Source organism: Perca flavescens, chromosome 17 (genome assembly GCF_004354835.1).
Source record: "Perca flavescens isolate YP-PL-M2 chromosome 17, PFLA_1.0, whole genome shotgun sequence".
NCBI lineage: Eukaryota > Metazoa > Chordata > Actinopteri > Perciformes > Percidae > Perca > Perca flavescens.
The window spans coordinates 15,539,561-15,555,761 of record NC_041347.1 but is presented as its reverse complement, the minus strand read 5'-3'; the positions used below and the strand labels follow the sequence as shown (position 1 = coordinate 15,555,761).

The 16,201-nt window shown below is 37.7% G+C and overlaps 1 protein-coding gene and 1 long non-coding RNA gene across 3 annotated transcripts in view; one reads left to right on the top strand and one right to left on the bottom strand.

Annotated features, from left to right (window-relative positions):
* Window positions 1-6,097, bottom strand: part of LOC114572317 (uncharacterized) — a 77,271-nt gene extending 71,174 nt beyond the window's left edge. For both annotated transcript variants that reach the window (XR_003694753.1, XR_003694752.1), the window contains exons 1-2: window positions 5,820-6,097; window positions 5,025-5,156 (exon numbers count right to left, since the gene is read on the bottom strand). This is a non-coding gene — a long non-coding RNA (uncharacterized LOC114572317). The remainder of the gene's footprint in view (window positions 1-5,024; window positions 5,157-5,819) is intronic.
* Window positions 1-16,201, top strand: part of adgrb3 (adhesion G protein-coupled receptor B3) — a 124,618-nt gene that overhangs the window by 57,251 nt on the left and 51,166 nt on the right. The window contains exons 3-8 of the mRNA XM_028603905.1: window positions 629-739; window positions 3,269-3,430; window positions 8,813-8,977; window positions 9,737-9,901; window positions 11,708-11,872; window positions 12,402-12,503. Of these exons, the coding sequence (XP_028459706.1) occupies window positions 629-739; window positions 3,269-3,430; window positions 8,813-8,977; window positions 9,737-9,901; window positions 11,708-11,872; window positions 12,402-12,503 (870 nt within the window). The remainder of the gene's footprint in view (window positions 1-628; window positions 740-3,268; window positions 3,431-8,812; window positions 8,978-9,736; window positions 9,902-11,707; window positions 11,873-12,401; window positions 12,504-16,201) is intronic.

Genomic DNA, 16,201 nt, shown 5'->3' with positions numbered 1-16,201 from the left:
GAACATTGTACTCATTGTCTCTTTGTCCCATTATGGGAAACAAAGAGGGCATGCATTGAAATGAATACAGCTCAGAATACATTTGTCTAATTTAACAAAGGCTCACAATATTTTGGACTGGGTAATCCAAAAAGAAATCCTACAAAGATGACAAACTGTTGAGGAAACTGTGGATCAATAGCATGTTATGTCCATGACCCCCTCCTCTGTGGCTTTCTGATGGCTTACACATTTTTACTTTCATTTTCTTTTTTTTCCTTTTCGGGATGTGCAGGAGGGTAGGGAGGGACGGAGGGACGGAGGGAGGGAGGGAGGGAGGGAGGGAGGGAGCTGGTCTGACAAAGTGTTATAGAGTCTTAAAAAAAACGATTTTATTTGCATGTTTGCTATGTGTCTACGTTGTGCTTTCAAACTCAATTAATACTTCCAACTCACCCTTATAAATTCGTTGCATTGTTCTATGCCCTAGAGTAAAGGACAAATTAAATACAAACTTGTGTGGTCTTTGTTTCTAGCCATGTACTGCAGTTGCTTCGAACATCTTGAAAAACAGTATGTAATAAGCTTTTGTTCTCAGAAAATCATGTTTCAGCCTAGCTTTCATATGAACCTCTATTTTGTCCCATAGAATATGGAATGATCGGAGAGCATACAGTAAAAAGTCAGCGGCCAAGATCAGTTCATGACACAAAGGCCCTGCAGGAGCAAGCTGAATCTGCTAAATTTATGGCACAAACTGGTAATACTGTAGTTATGTTTCTTTACTTTATTTTGTTAACTAAACTTAATTTCATCATGCATGCTCTCTCTTGTACTGCACCTTTTAAGTGGAAATGTGTTGCATTATTATTTTTTCCAACTCATTCTATATTGCCACATATGAAGTAGGAAGATAAATTTCCCATTTTTCTATGAATATTTACTTTGAATATAGAACATAATTGGGTTTTGTGGCTCTGTTTGTTTTATTGTCACATAGCGAGTTGGCAAGTGGATTACTCATATGCTATATTCATAGAACATTAATTAAACAGCAGTTTAAAACTAAGGTCATGATGTAGTTAATCATTTCCTCCAAGGCATGATAAATGAAATGTCATTCGATGAAAAATCGAACCCTTCAGCCAAATATGAAAAACATACTTGGCAAAAGTTGAACTGATAGATGCTGCCCTTAGAGATAAAATGAGGCTTTGCTGCTTAATCAAGTCTAGCATCCAATACATTAAAAACTGAAATAATTTAAATTCATAATAACATTTACAACCTACCAACTTAGCAATTGTAATAAAATCAGAAAGTACTGAAATAAGTCACAGCAATATTATAGCAACACCTTAATTTGGCTTTCATTATTTAGTTGTTTGAAACCCCTTTTTGTTTTCAGTGGGTGGGTTAAGATCTAGGTGAGATTTGTTTTTTATTCTTCATTTTGATTTTTGGGAAATGTTTTGATTTTTTCATGTGTTGTTACATTTAAATTCCTGTCATTGTTTAAAAAATGCCTATCATTACCATTTTAATTTGCGACACACCATACATACATACATACCGGTACTAACACATGCTCATTAACACCTCTCCATTTTACACATGCCGTAGGTATGTTGTTTCCCTGTTGAGTCGCATCACTGTGCTTTTCTGTTTCTCATTCTCACACAATTTACTCTCCCTGTACTGCCTCATTTAACAAATTGATCCACCTTTCAGTCTATTTTATGATCTGCAAAACTAAGGGCAGTGTTTAGATCCCTATTTGGCTGAATCTATGTTCCCTTTATACTACATGTTGAGTTACTATTTTAAAGCATAATGTTCTCAAACTTCTAATATGATTTGATGACTTCCAATGACATAAATGTATTCAGAGCTGCAATTGAAATAATTCCTCTTTGTAATAAATTATATTTCTAATGCATAAAGCCTCAAAGAAAATGAATACTTCACCTGAGGGTTTAACATAATCAAACATCAATTATTTGGGGACTACTCTGATGCAGGGATTTAATTGTCCAGTCACTTGTCATCAAATAATTTATTCTTTTTCAATTAGGCTACCATGGCTTTGGAAACCACACCCCACTGCCTCATCATAATATCCAGTTTTATTTAGCATTTCATGGCTTTTTGATAGTTGACCCTTTTGGACAATGACGATTGAAAGGCTGAATGCTTGAATGTTTCTTCTTATTAATCTTTATAATTTAACTCAAAAGAGATTTTGAGAAAAATGTAACAACTATGATCTTTATCTTTACTAATCTGCTACCTAACAATAGGTGTGATTATTTTATTATTTTATTTGACTGCAGAGTTAAACTACTTCAAAGTCTGCTTGCCAAAACCTCAATTTAGGTGCAAAGGCCTGGACAATAGAAACAGATTCCATTCTCATTATGTGGCTAAATTGGTACCTTCCTTCTGGGCACTTGCAATTAAGTCTGCTTTGAGCCACATTCAAACACATGGAAATGGCTATGATCTGCTGAATAAAATCAGCTAACTTTCTCATTTTCCTCCACCCCTGGGATTTAACAGGTTGAGATGGATTTGAAAATTATTTCGTCTAAAACACAGAATTCGCTCCACTGTTGTCAAGGAAACTAGATAGTTTGCTGCAGTGAAAGGGAATCCATCTCTCCGACCTCTTTCTGAACTAACACCCATTAAATTCCATTTTATTTTCTCAGATGTTTTCTTTCTTGCATGTCACCATGTTCTTATGAAATTTGCTTTGTTTATGGTCTCACTTTGTTTAAGCATATTATTGGGTTTCATAGAAATGCATGACTTATTTTTCTTAAGGATAAAGTTAAACAGATGTAACCCTAATGTCTACCATTACTTTTCTATAATCCTAACTATGCCTTCACCGTGATCTTTGCATAAATGCACATTTAAATTTGTTGTAAAAAAGCTGATTAGTTTACACAGCTCTCCGACACTATCAAGACCATTGTTAATGCAACTACTCTCTATGATTGCAAAACACTTTATTGTGCTGCATACAAATGCAATCACTTGTCTGAAGAATAACACTGCCAAGTCAGTATTTATCAAAGATCACATAAAGGTAGTTGAGACTGTACAATAGTGTTTTTGTAAATCTTAAAAACCCCACTTCACCCCAACGTGACTCATGTTGCCCCCCCCCCCCCTTCTTCCCTACCACCCACCCACTTGACTCAACCCTGCCCACCCCGCCCCGTAAGAACTGCCCAAGGACCATATTGCTGCATTTAACTAGTGTCACCCTTCTCCCACACAGGTGAATCAGGTGCAGAGGAGTGGTCCCAGTGGAGCTCATGCTCTGTAACTTGCGGGCAAGGGTCGCAGGTGCGAACAAGAACATGTGTCACACCATACGGAACACACTGCAGCGGCCCTTTAAGAGAATCAAGGGTTTGCAATAACACTGCCCCTTGTCCAGGTAGTGTTAGCCGCAGATTCTTGAATATTAATGTTTTGTTGTTTATACGAGGAAATGTGTTGTTGTGTTTTAACAAACTTTTCAATGTGTCTATTTAAGAATGTATTTTTATTGCAGTTATTACAATTAATCTAATGCTTTCTTTCTTTGGTGTTATTTTGTGAATGTGGTTTTTTTTTCATGATCACTTTTGTGTTTTCCATTTCACATAACTGTAAGGCAATTCATCAGCATTGAAATGGTTTAATGACATGTGGTTCTGCATGGAGCTTGGGGAGCAGTAGATCCTGATATGTTGTCAGCTTCATTTCCTTGAAGGTCAGTCGTGCATTTCAAAATAACTTGGCAGCACTTCTTCAAAACACGCTGTAAGGCATTTCTTCCTCAACCCATAGTGGCAAGGCAGATGAGTCACTGGCAGTCAGGTATCAACATCAGATGTGTTTCTGACTGGTGATTGCAGAGCACTAATGTTTGTCTGGTAGGAGAGCGTGTCTTTCTAAACAAGTCGTTGCCATTATTCATTTTTGGGATTGTTTACACAGACAAATATGTTGATTTAGTAATGAGATTCTGAACTCATGTTTAGTGAAGGTATTTGATGGCGATTTTTAATGGAGTGCTTCTGTGTCTGCATCATAAACTCTTAGGTAATTTTTGCTGATAAAAAAATCTCTTCTTAGCATCCTCTAACATTCTGATCTATGATGTACTGTACTTCATTTTTAGATGTGGCATGTGTAAGTGGGAAGTTGGCAGGTTTCAAAAGGGTCACTCTCTTACTGTGTGTGGACATTAAGAGCTAGAAAGAGAATGAGTCATTTCTTGGTGTAATTCCTCTACAGTTTGGCCATTGATATTTAGCATAGAAAGCATTAAAGCTCCTATTTCTCCACAGCTACACAGCCCATTTCCAGGTATTAATTCATTAGAATGAAGAACAATTATTAATTTAGAACGACAACTTACAGAAATGCCCATATTGACCTTGATTTATCTCTAGACATGCAGACATTAGGCATCTCATGGCTAATTGTGGATCCAGAACTTTCTTTCACATAATAATGCAGAAACACTTATCACCAAATAACTGGGCTATAAAACTCTAGTTCAACTCTAAAGCAATTTTGACTTTCCTGACAAGAGTAAGACTGCGTTAGAACTTTACATTTTTAGAAAAAAAAGGAGAGGGAGAGTCCTTTTAATTTCTAAAAGGTCACTATTCTTAATTTATTGTATTGTTTCATTGTTTTTTAAGTAGATCATATCAAATACACTGTAGTGGTGGAGTGTGGTTAAATTGCATTGCTTGAAATATCTGAAAAATAATGTTTTCTCGCTTCACTTACTTATATTAAAAACCTAGCAATGGGATCACAGAAGTTACAGTAGCAAACTGATACTGTACAAACAAATCCCACCTGGCATGGTGCCACATGAAACACAGTCTATATCTAAATATATAATATTCCAAAAAGCAGACTTATCGATTCACTCTCTTCAAACCGTGAGTAGTATGCCAAGGTTGAAGGATACCTCCAAAATAGAGTATACAATTACAGACATGTTACTGCCAGTCTAAAAGTAGCCTTACCTTAAAGTCACCATCGCTGAAAACATTAACATCATCGATGAACAATGGCAGGCACTGCAGGCTTACATCAAGCACGTTAAAAATTCTGGGCCTCCATAGAAGTTGTGATGCCGCTCATCCAACACAATGCATCTGCCAAAATACAATAACACTTGTGCTTTACGAAATTTTACTTTTACCTGAGTCATCCCATTTTTTAATCCAACCAACAGCACCAGAGTTTTTATTTTATTTTTTATTTTAAATTCTGGTGTAGTTAGTTATTCAGCAGAAGTAGCCTAAGCACAGTCATTTCTGACATTTAGACACTACAGGATTTCCTGACTTCCAGTGCCAGCATTCAAAGCCAACACAAAATTTGTTTTATACTGTAGCACAGAATATAGCAGGTTTGTTTCAGCATTCAGTATTAGATAACTATCTCAATTTTTCAACCTAACACTCCCTGTCCTCATTAAAACTATAACAGCAAGATCTGTACAACAAGTATGATCATGATTTAATTCCTTCCTGTCATGGGTGCATACGTTGGCGGCCTCTGACTTTCTTTTATTTGAGTTAGTATTAAATATTTCTTATAACACAAATTTCTCAATATGTGATTTGGTTGGGTGGGGGTACAGGGTTGTTCTACATTTTTATTTTGCCTTAAGGCATCAGTAAATGGGAAAGCTCTTGATAAGGCGCTAGCTTATTTTATCTTGCTATCAACAAGTGAGAAAGTGTTGTCTGTTTACTATGCTATTGAACGGCACTGCCATGAAAAACTGTCAAAAACACATAAAAGAGCCATACCTTTGGGAGGGATGCTGTTCTCTCATGTCAACAAGCACGGCTAGCTTAGTATATATTACGTTATCCAAGTCGTTCGTTAACCAGCTAGCAAAGTAATGTAAACAATGCGCCACTTGACCGACCATGCATGCGCAGATACGTCTGTATTCGTCCTACTTTACAGGATGCGAATGCATCCCATAGACTGTAAAAATAAGATGCACCCGCGGATTTATTTTAAAATAAAACTTCTTCATGTGCTAATTGTAGTGAAGTAATGTCAGCCAAGTGAAAATATATGTTTCTTGTATATGTTTTTTTTTTCTTCTTCTTTTTGACGACGACAGTGGAGTTCTGTGGCTTGAAGGAGCTACATAGTAGACTGTGGCTGTTAGTAGGGTAACATTACATTGGTTGTGTGTCATTTGTTGACAATAAATAGATAGAACAACGTCAGGATAGCCTATTAGGCTCAGATCACAAACCCATAATAGCTTGAACATGCAAAAACACTATAATTTTAATATAAATAATAATGTTGTGATTGATGTACTGTAAAAAAACATGTTTTTGCCTCGAATTAATGCAAGTTTCTGTTTTAGCTGTACTAAACAACTAGCAAATAACAACTTGGTTGGTATGCACAATGTGATGTGTTTACTTACAATAAACTGAACTACAGAAAACTGGGCAATTGGCATAATAAGCAGCAATAGCTTCAATGGAAACAAAGCATTCATTAGCAGAAAACACTGGGAGGTTCAGTCTACAAAATGCTAAATTATTGCCAACTTGATCATAAAGATGAAGCCTAATTTATTATAAAGAACTATTTCAGTGCTTAGAAAAAAACTCACAACTGCCAGACACTATGCCTACCACAAATAATCAGTGCAAATCAAAGACAAATAAAGACTGGAAGAAGTTCTGTCAGACATTTTCTGTTGACACATTGATGTAAAGGATTCAACGTTGACAGTGAGCCAGTAACATCTATAAATATTCAAATGTAGGCATATTGAAATCCTATTGCAGAAGAAGAACAAGAGCAAAAGAAAATCATTAAGATCATGATTTCACTGTGTCATTTTTAATGTGGTTATGTCTCTTTACTAGATAAACTGTGGTAACCTATTGGGACTCTAAAACCAGTTAAGTTAATGTATATACGTATATAAGAGGCAAACCTATTGCAAAAGCATTTCCAAGTGCCAGTGGCCCTTTGTTTGCATTGCGCAAACATAAGAGCCAGGTGCAATATTATGCACAAAAGCATTGAACTGCAGCTTTATGATAAGCATGGATTTAATTGTATTTTTTCAGTGGAAACTAGCTCAAACTGTTCTTTGAAAAAAATAGGCCTATTGTATGGTGAATACAGTTGGGCACAAGCAGAAGGCTTACAAGTTAAAAAGTTAAAATCTCACTGGAATGATATGAATTAAATGAACTAAATCCCAGTTTACCACAAATTAATGAAAACATTCTTTGTCAATGCATTTGCTTTGTCCACCATACTGTGCTGGTCCAAGAATTTCACCTCTACCACAATTGCACATGGCAAGTTCATTGAAAAAACACACACAAAGAAGCGGAATCCTATTCCATCACTGCCACAGTAGCTTTGGTGACTGCCTGCTTTGAACTTGAAATGTTCAAAGTAAGTGCTTCGGCCACCATGGGACATTTAGCAAAAAGAAGGCCAGAGAAGGGACAGACGGTAGCTCCGCCTCATGGCCAACCATCGGCATGATCCCAAGATCCAAGTGCTCTACAATTGATCCTGAGATCCAGCTATTATACTGCAGGAACTTTAAGCCTGTGCAAATAACTGTGGATAGTGACCCCTCTGAAGAGGAACAAATCTATTCCCTGTAGACAAAGTAGTCGGGAGGGGGGTTTACTTCTGTCTAGGTCTCAGATTCCTATATTTCCCTCCCTAAAGTAAAACTTTAACCCAATAGCAAATGTCCTCTGCAGCTCTATCAAGCCTTGCAATCTGTCAACCAGAACCCAGCTAAACATACATGCAAACCAAGATGCAAGACAAATGATGCCTTTATAAAGCATTTATTTCAAAGTATGTATTTTGATAGACAGCTGAGGAAAATTACAAATGTATCAATAGCATTATATATTATGGTGATGATTGTGCTTGAAAATGATCTGTCGTGTTGTTAAATAGAAAGGGAAATACCGAAAATTATTCTAAACTCAACGCATGCCAAAATAATCCTTAAATCCTAAATTAAAGTTTTTTTTTAAATTTGTGTTCATTCAAAGCTCAAGAGTTTGAAAATGGGACCTCTTACAGGTGATGTTTTTAATTTATTTAATAATTTAGTTTTTAATATTTTGATTGTGTCCAACAATAACAACATGCCACATGAGATTTAGAATTGTTTTAATTAAAATAAGCCTTTGAAACATTTATTCATGAATTTCTCAGGCATATACAGTACATCTAATGAGGAAACACACTTTTGATACTTTTTCCTGTTGAATTTGGGCTGTCTGGCCTGATATTCAGTCTGAGTGGCCACTTCATTACCAATCATAAAATGTGGGGCAGTGATTCAGAGGTCTGGAACCAGGTTACGGGCTGTCTGCTTTGTGTATAACCATGATTAGTATGTTGGTGTAACGACATATTTGCAGAACCATTGTCAGCCCACATTAACTTGAAGGTCCACAGCTTTTAGATTCCTAGTCAGACTCAGAAGACTCAACAAACTGTAACACTGTGCAAACCTGCTGCTCCTCAACTTGATTTATCATATTATATGCCTTTGTGGCTGTATGAAGCATTGTTAGTGGGGTAGCATTTAATATGATTGTATTAAATGTTCCACAGTGTCTGTGTGCTCAGTGTTTCATTCACATTAGTTTTGTTGCTGATTATTTTTGATTGATTTTATTTGATGTATGGCTCAGTGCAGTTTGTTATGGGTTTGTTTATGCTATAGCAGCGACAGGGATATTGATCAGGCCTGACACCTTTTCTGTGCCCGCAGTACACGGTGTATGGGAGGAGTGGTCACCATGGAGCCTGTGCTCATTCACATGTGGCCGAGGTCACCGCACTAGGACTAGGATGTGTGCCCCTCCCCAGCATGGAGGCAGGGCATGTGACGGACCTGAGACCCAGACTAAGCTTTGCAACATAGCCCTATGCCCAGGTATCATCTGTCTGCTCTCTAAATATATTCCAATATTAACAGTTATAGGTAAGGTACACTTAAAAGGTAAACGCTCATAAACTCATTTCAAAAGATGAATCTTTGAGAATGATAGCAGTTTACCTTACACACATCTATATGTGTTTAATCCTTAATTAATACAGTACTGCAAAGGTGAGTAAAAAACTGAATGGCAGCCCAGTTTGTGGTGCATTTAAAGTAAAAGTGCTTTCACAATAATGCGGTTTAGGCAACCCTGTTGAGAGTCAATACTATAATACTGACGTCAAAATCACTTACCCGCAATTGCCTGTGAATGCTAAGCAGATTAGTGATGATGAGTTTTTCCACACAGTAAATGTTAGCTTTGCTCTGGTAACAGACTCAGTGAAAACCACTCAATCTCAGATGCTTTCCCTCTGCCCTGACAGGGAATATGGAAGGCAGCTAACCAATAGATTCTGCAGTTTGTGCCTTTGGCATTTTAATAGCCTAAATCATAACATGAGGACATGCTACAAAAACACTTTTTATGTTTTATTCTCCTTTTGCCTTTGGTTATGTTGGGAAATTTTAACCAGATTAGGAAACAAGCAGTACAATTCTCCAAAATCTACAAAGAGTCATGTCATTTTTTTGTCTGTTTTTTGGCTTTCAATCTGAGAGAGAATAGTGATCTGAATATCTCCTCCAATTTCTGTCTGCCCTCTTTTTCCCTTCACATGGGACATGCTTGTTGGGTTGTGGTTGGTGCCTCAGTGGACGGACAGTGGCAGGAGTGGAGCTCTTGGAGCGATTGCTCGGTGACCTGTGCCAATGGCACTCAGCAGAGGACCAGGCAGTGCTCAGCAGCCGCCCATGGGGGATCTGAGTGTCGCGGTCACTGGGCAGAAAGCAGAGAGTGCCATAATCCTGACTGCACAGGTAAAATCCTGAGCATCTTAATTCTATATCCGCTTTGATGTCTAAATTCAAAATCGTGATTTAAAATGGGGGAAAAGAGAGACTAAAAACAGCCTGTCCCATATTGTCATCATTATCTTTACAATCATGAGTACCATAATCATTACTATCAACTTTAGATAAAATATGCAGCCTGATTTTACTGAGCTACTATACTCTTTCTTCTTCGTTCTGAAACCTCTGCAGCTAGAATCAGCTGTGCTGTAAGAATCAAGACTAATGTTTGAGACCATGCTCTATCAATTGGATTTGTAAAATCCATTTAGATATACTGCATGTTTTTTCACATAATTCAGGGTTAGCTGTCCAAACTGTCTGTCAACATCATAGATGTATTAGAGGCTCAAAGATGTCAGCTTAGTGGTCTCCAGCAGGCTTTGAATTGTCTGATCATGTGAAGGGCCTGAGCACTCTCATAATCTCCTGATGCAATTTTCACTGCAGCAACCTAAAACAGCTGTTCTGTATTTCACTGGTATGTGCGTGGCAAATAGATTCCTCTCAAATTTTTGAAAGTCAGTGGAAATCTTGTGCAACCACCAGTCAACTGTATGCTCTCTTGGACCACTAAAATAGTGCCAAATGCTTGTGAATGCATATTTTCATTTTGTGCTCATGAAAATGAAGCAGAGGATGCTGTTGTCTTCCTCACAGTGAGAGGATGCATTATACAATTTATTCATTTGATGAGGCCTACCTGTTTTGCAATTCTTATTTGTATCCGAGGTGAGAGATCAAACATTAAGTGTGACTACACAGTCTAAGCATTGATTTAACAAGTCAGCACAGTGTCCATTACTGCTGGAAGCGTTGCTTTGCTTTGTAGAACACAAAAAAGAGTTCATGGCAAAACCCAAAAAATGTTTGAGAAACCATAAAACCTATATTTGAGTAAATAAGTGTGCTGCAAGACTGTAGACATTCTTCGAAAAAACAAACAAACAAACAAACAAACAAAAAAGGTAAAAAAAAACAAAAAAGTAATTACTACAAAAGGCCTGTGCAGGGTTTGAATCCTGGGTTAAAATTGAGAGAATTTATCCAGGACTGCTGGCACAATGAGCTCTTTGAAACACATGAGCATGCATCTGTCCATGGAATCAGCTGCTCTCCTGTGGAGCAGAGGCTTCAGTATTTACTGGGGTTTGATCAATGTCTTGCGGATAGTTTTAGCCAACAGGTCACAACGGTTTCTGTTTTGTCTCTCTTCCGGAAGCAATCCTGACAGAGGTTAGTTGTAGGACACAAAATAGCCCTGCACGTGTGAAGAAGGGGGTAAGCGGAGGTTGAAATGAAAGTGGAGTGTGTTTCCTGCTCACAGGGTCTTGTACCTCTCCTTTCAGACAAGGGCATGTGATTTACTACATCGCTGAAGGGGAGCATCTGTTTTTTTGTCTAATGCACAATTTAGCAATGTTCATTACAAGGGCATAAAACATGCTGCTGGTTTTGAAAACTTCAGCATAAATGCCTTTTAATATTGGCAAAGTGAGGCAAATAATCACCGCTCACAGAGCAGCTTCTTTAGCCATAAACACACATTCTCCTGATTATTCAAAATAATCTTGTTCATTTTTGGAATATTAACAACAAACTGCATCTACAAAACTGGATAGCAAAAGAAATAAATGTAATCAAAAATCAATAAAGCTTGAATGGCATACTATAAAATTTGCATACAGTGATGTATCATTTTATGTGATATTCTTTTGATTTGTTTCTGGATCTGAGTGTATCTGTTTCTAACAGAGGATGATTCTGTTTTAGCAAATGGCCAGTGGAATCCTTGGGGTCCGTGGAGCGGCTGCTCCAAGTCCTGCGACGGCGGATGGCAGAGGCGAGTCCGCGTGTGTCAGGGGGCAGCAGTGACTGGGCAGCAATGTGATGGCACTGGAGAGGAAGTCAGAAAGTGCAGTGACCAACGCTGTCCAGGTGAGTCAATGGATAATAACACTTAAATCTGAGCGAGAGTAAGGAGATGATTATCTCTGTGGAGTCAATGACGTGTTACATAACAATAACAGAACCTGAAGAGGCGATGCAGATAAGCAGATACAGAGGAGGGATGAACTAGTATGAATATATTCCAATAAATTAAGTCATTGAAATACTGGTGAGATACTGAGTTATGCAACTATCATCAAAGCTTATATGATTAAAAAAAAAAAAAATCTATTAATGAAGTGGAGTCTTAAACATAAAATCACTTAATACTTCTATTCTCTGAAATAAAGAACACAGTATTCCACAAACACATTATTATTAATATAATTATATAGTGCCTACAGACAAATCATTATCCTTAAGCGGCATGCTCATGTTCACCAACACTATTCTGCATTGATCTCCTATATTTCCATACCTTGTTGTATATAATATGAAGAAATCGTTACGTCATATTGGAAATCCTGAAAAGCTCTCTGCATCAACGTATTTACACTTGTACCACTTTGCTTTTCAGCGCCGTATGAGATTTGTCCCGAGGACTATGCAGTGTCAATGGTGTGGAGACGGACACCTTCAGGAGAACTGGCCTTTAATAGATGCCCACCCAATGCCACAGGTAAGGACATGAGCAATATCTTTAATTTCTTGATTACTCTGTTGTTATCACTGCCTAATTTCTAAATTGTATAGTGTGCACTGTTGAAATTGGGCTTGTCTTCTTATATTGTTATCGCCCGTCTCTGTCCTCTTAAGGAAATAAATAAAACAAGTGGTTGTCCCATTAAAGGCGAAAAAATTGTGGAATTTGTCATTGATTGATCTAAATGTGACTTATTGTCGAGAAAGGGCTGTGTGAATCACACAGTGCACAGTGCATCAAGTGTAACTGTCACTTTATAATGGTAGTTACCCCGCAATTGTACACTATTGTTATAACATTAGTGTGTGAATACACATCATAATTATAATAGTTATAGAAGTTACAAATTATGTTACATTATGAGGAATAATACTAGATTCCTGCCACCGCAATAAAGCTGTCCTTTACCCTTTAACTTTTTAAGTTGCCGGCCTGAAATCATGATAATAAAACTATACATGGTGCCACAATTGTGTAACTCCATCTGAGGAAAAAGTGCATATCCTTTTATCCCATTTCCACAAGCAGTGATGTAACTCATGGCTACACCTGTCAGAACACAGCATGTGCAGTGGTTGGAAAAAATGGTAACTGTGAATCTGAGAGCATTGTTGAAGAAAAGCACATGGAGGTCTGTTTTCAGACATTAAGCAGAAGCTTTAATATGTGCACGGAGGGAAGAGCATTAGAGCAGAGGATGTGAGTTCTCCAACAGGGTGAGACTAACACTTGGATCTTGAAAAGAAGAAAACAGAGGGGAGAAAGAGGGGAGAGGATGAAAAAAGGAATGCAACCTCTGTTAAAGCTGCAATGATACAGGTTGCTTTTGTTCTTGTTGAAGGTCAGTTTGTGAACAAACAGACAATAGGACAATAAAGCGCTGTTGGGTGCTAAAGTTACAGGTTTGAGCTGTTGTAAACATTTAAAAAGTCTAAGGTGTTCTGAATTGGCTTTTCTTCCACAACCATAAAACAGCTAACTGGCAAACTAGATGTAGCTGCAAATGCGCTGTCATTCACAGATGGCTTACCTGCGGCAACGTTACACAGAGTGAGATTTACTAGCATGACATTAGCTTTCCGGCTTGACATTAGTTTTATGGCTAATAACTGTTTAAAGCTATTTCCAGCCCACAGTGATGGCTTTTTGTTTTATTTTTCTTCTTCTCTGTACAGTGTTGTTGAAAATGTAACACCTCTGCTGATTAAATATTTCATTTACACCAAGAGGTGTCTTTAAGTGCCAGATTCAGGTCAATCAGTCAGGGTGAGACAGTTGGCACCAGCCAAACTAATTATAGTAGTGGTCTTTACTGAGCAGCATCCTATTAAGACATTACTGTAATTATATTTAAAACAGATTGTTTGTGTACCCTGGACATTAATGATTCATCTGTCCCTCATTTGTTTTCATATATACAACTGAACTTGGATGCTGTTACAGGGGTTGCACTGACTATGTAATACAGAGATGTATGCCATTACTGCAGTCTATGTACTGTTGATTTTATGATCATGAAGTAGGTCAACATTCTGGCATTTTACAATAAACCAGACTTGAGTTGTTGCACAACAATTCACACAGGGTGCCATATGACTTTACCAGAGAACCAGACCCTTTAATGCATTTGCAACAGAAGAAAAGTGTCATGATTAAAGGATAAAATAACAGATAGCAGACATATTTCATGTGTAAGCACAGTGCCTCCCCGTGTCAAAGCCGGCACTGACCACTGGGGAAAAAAACTATGATATACATCATTTCTGGTCAGGTCAAGTTTATTTGTATAGCCATTAATCAGTTTCATTGTCAGCGGGTGTCACAAAGCCCACATTATGAACCTATAAATGAAAACAACACCTCCCAACCTTTTACCTGTAATTGGATCAAGGTCAAACTCACAAAAACCTTAATGAGAAAAATGTGAAAAGAAACCAAAACGCCTCACAGACAGAGCTCATCCTTCCACTACAGTCAGACATGTAATGGCTGCTGAGAGCGGGTAAACAAAGATGAAATATTGATCAGCAAAGGCAACATAACAAAATGTGTGACATGAATGCAGAAAGACTGCTTGGGTGAAGCATCCAAATGTGTTGGGTGGGGGCATCAGCGCCTACTCAGCCGTGGTCACTGTCGTCATCAAGGTCATCATAGGAACGACACCCGGTGCAGGGGCGTCAGCACTGCCGTGGTCATCACGGATGACAACTGCCACCAGAGGCGAGAAGGGAGGAAAAGTCGAGAGGCTATATACACACACAGCAGATGATTTTGTTCGCTTTATATCACTCAAACATAGGTTCATACATTGGTAAACACAGTGCATTTACAGCAGCCTTCGGTCAAAGCAAAACACAAGCAGAAGAACAATTCCTTCTTAGGATGTACGTCATCTTTCCTTTACTCTTATTTATTGTCGTGCTGTACATCATTAGATAAAAGTGAATAACTAGTATATTTTGATATTTTCTAAACGTCACATATGCTGAAAACCAGTAGTGAAATGTGATCTAGTATTCTGGTAATCCATTCCCCTTTTTATTATAGTTGCATTTTATTTCCTCTACTGACACCTGCAGTTACTAGTTACCCTGCAGAAGAGATTTTGCATGTAAAGGATATTATTTATGCGTATATTTAGGCTCTTATTTATGTGTCTGTCTAATGAGAGCCCCAAATCTCAATTATCAATTAAGTAAAGTTTGAGTCACCCAACTGAGAGGCAGCAATTAAAGCACCAGAACCACAAGCTATTAAACAAACTCTTCACAGGTTAATGTGGAGAAAAATGATCATGTACGCAACACATAAGACACCATCCTTTAGAATGAATGAAGCAATTTAGTTTGTGATATTTAAGTCCATTCAATGTCTTGATACTATTAGTGGTAGATGTTATAATGCAGGTTTCTTTCACTAAAGTAAGGGATTATAGTTGCTATCATCAAAGGATGATATTTAACACTCTTAAGTCCGTAAAAAGTCCTTCTTAGAGAGTGCTTTTAGACATATCTGTAACTCCGTAGTCAGTAAACACTGTTTCAGCCTCCCATCTTGGGAAGGATTGTTTGAATAAAAATTTCTCCTTAAATGGTAGCCGAGTTGAAGATGCCTTAACAACGGGACAGCGACAGGTCAATGCCTTGGTGGAGTGCAGCCTTGGATTTTGATCAAGCACATCTCCATTGACCAATATTTCATGCTCAACCTACTCTACATACATCACTGATGATGCAAGGAGAGATGACAGATTGGTGCAGAATCACAGCAAAAGCCTCACATTGCTCTTCTCTGACCTCGTCTGATCCCACCACGGTTAAATCCAAGCCAGGAGAGATCCAGTTCTAAATAAGTTTTATATTAAAGTAAAGTATGACATTTTGTGTAAACAAAAAAAATTTGCTCTGGCCCAGGCATTACACTTTCAAATGATTGTGGCCTTGGGCAATTTGTATCTTCCAATGCTGCTGAATTCACATTAAAAAGGCAAAATACAGTATAATACTATAGGTTAAAGGTCATCAAACATCTTTAAAATGTATTTCTGTAACTCTTGATTCAAACTGCTCTTTAAAATTAATACGAAAACAAGATTCCCAGCTGTCATTTTAGGAACTTGACCTCTTTTTACTGCTTGGTGTCTTTTTGCCAATTCCCACTTAAAGCAGACT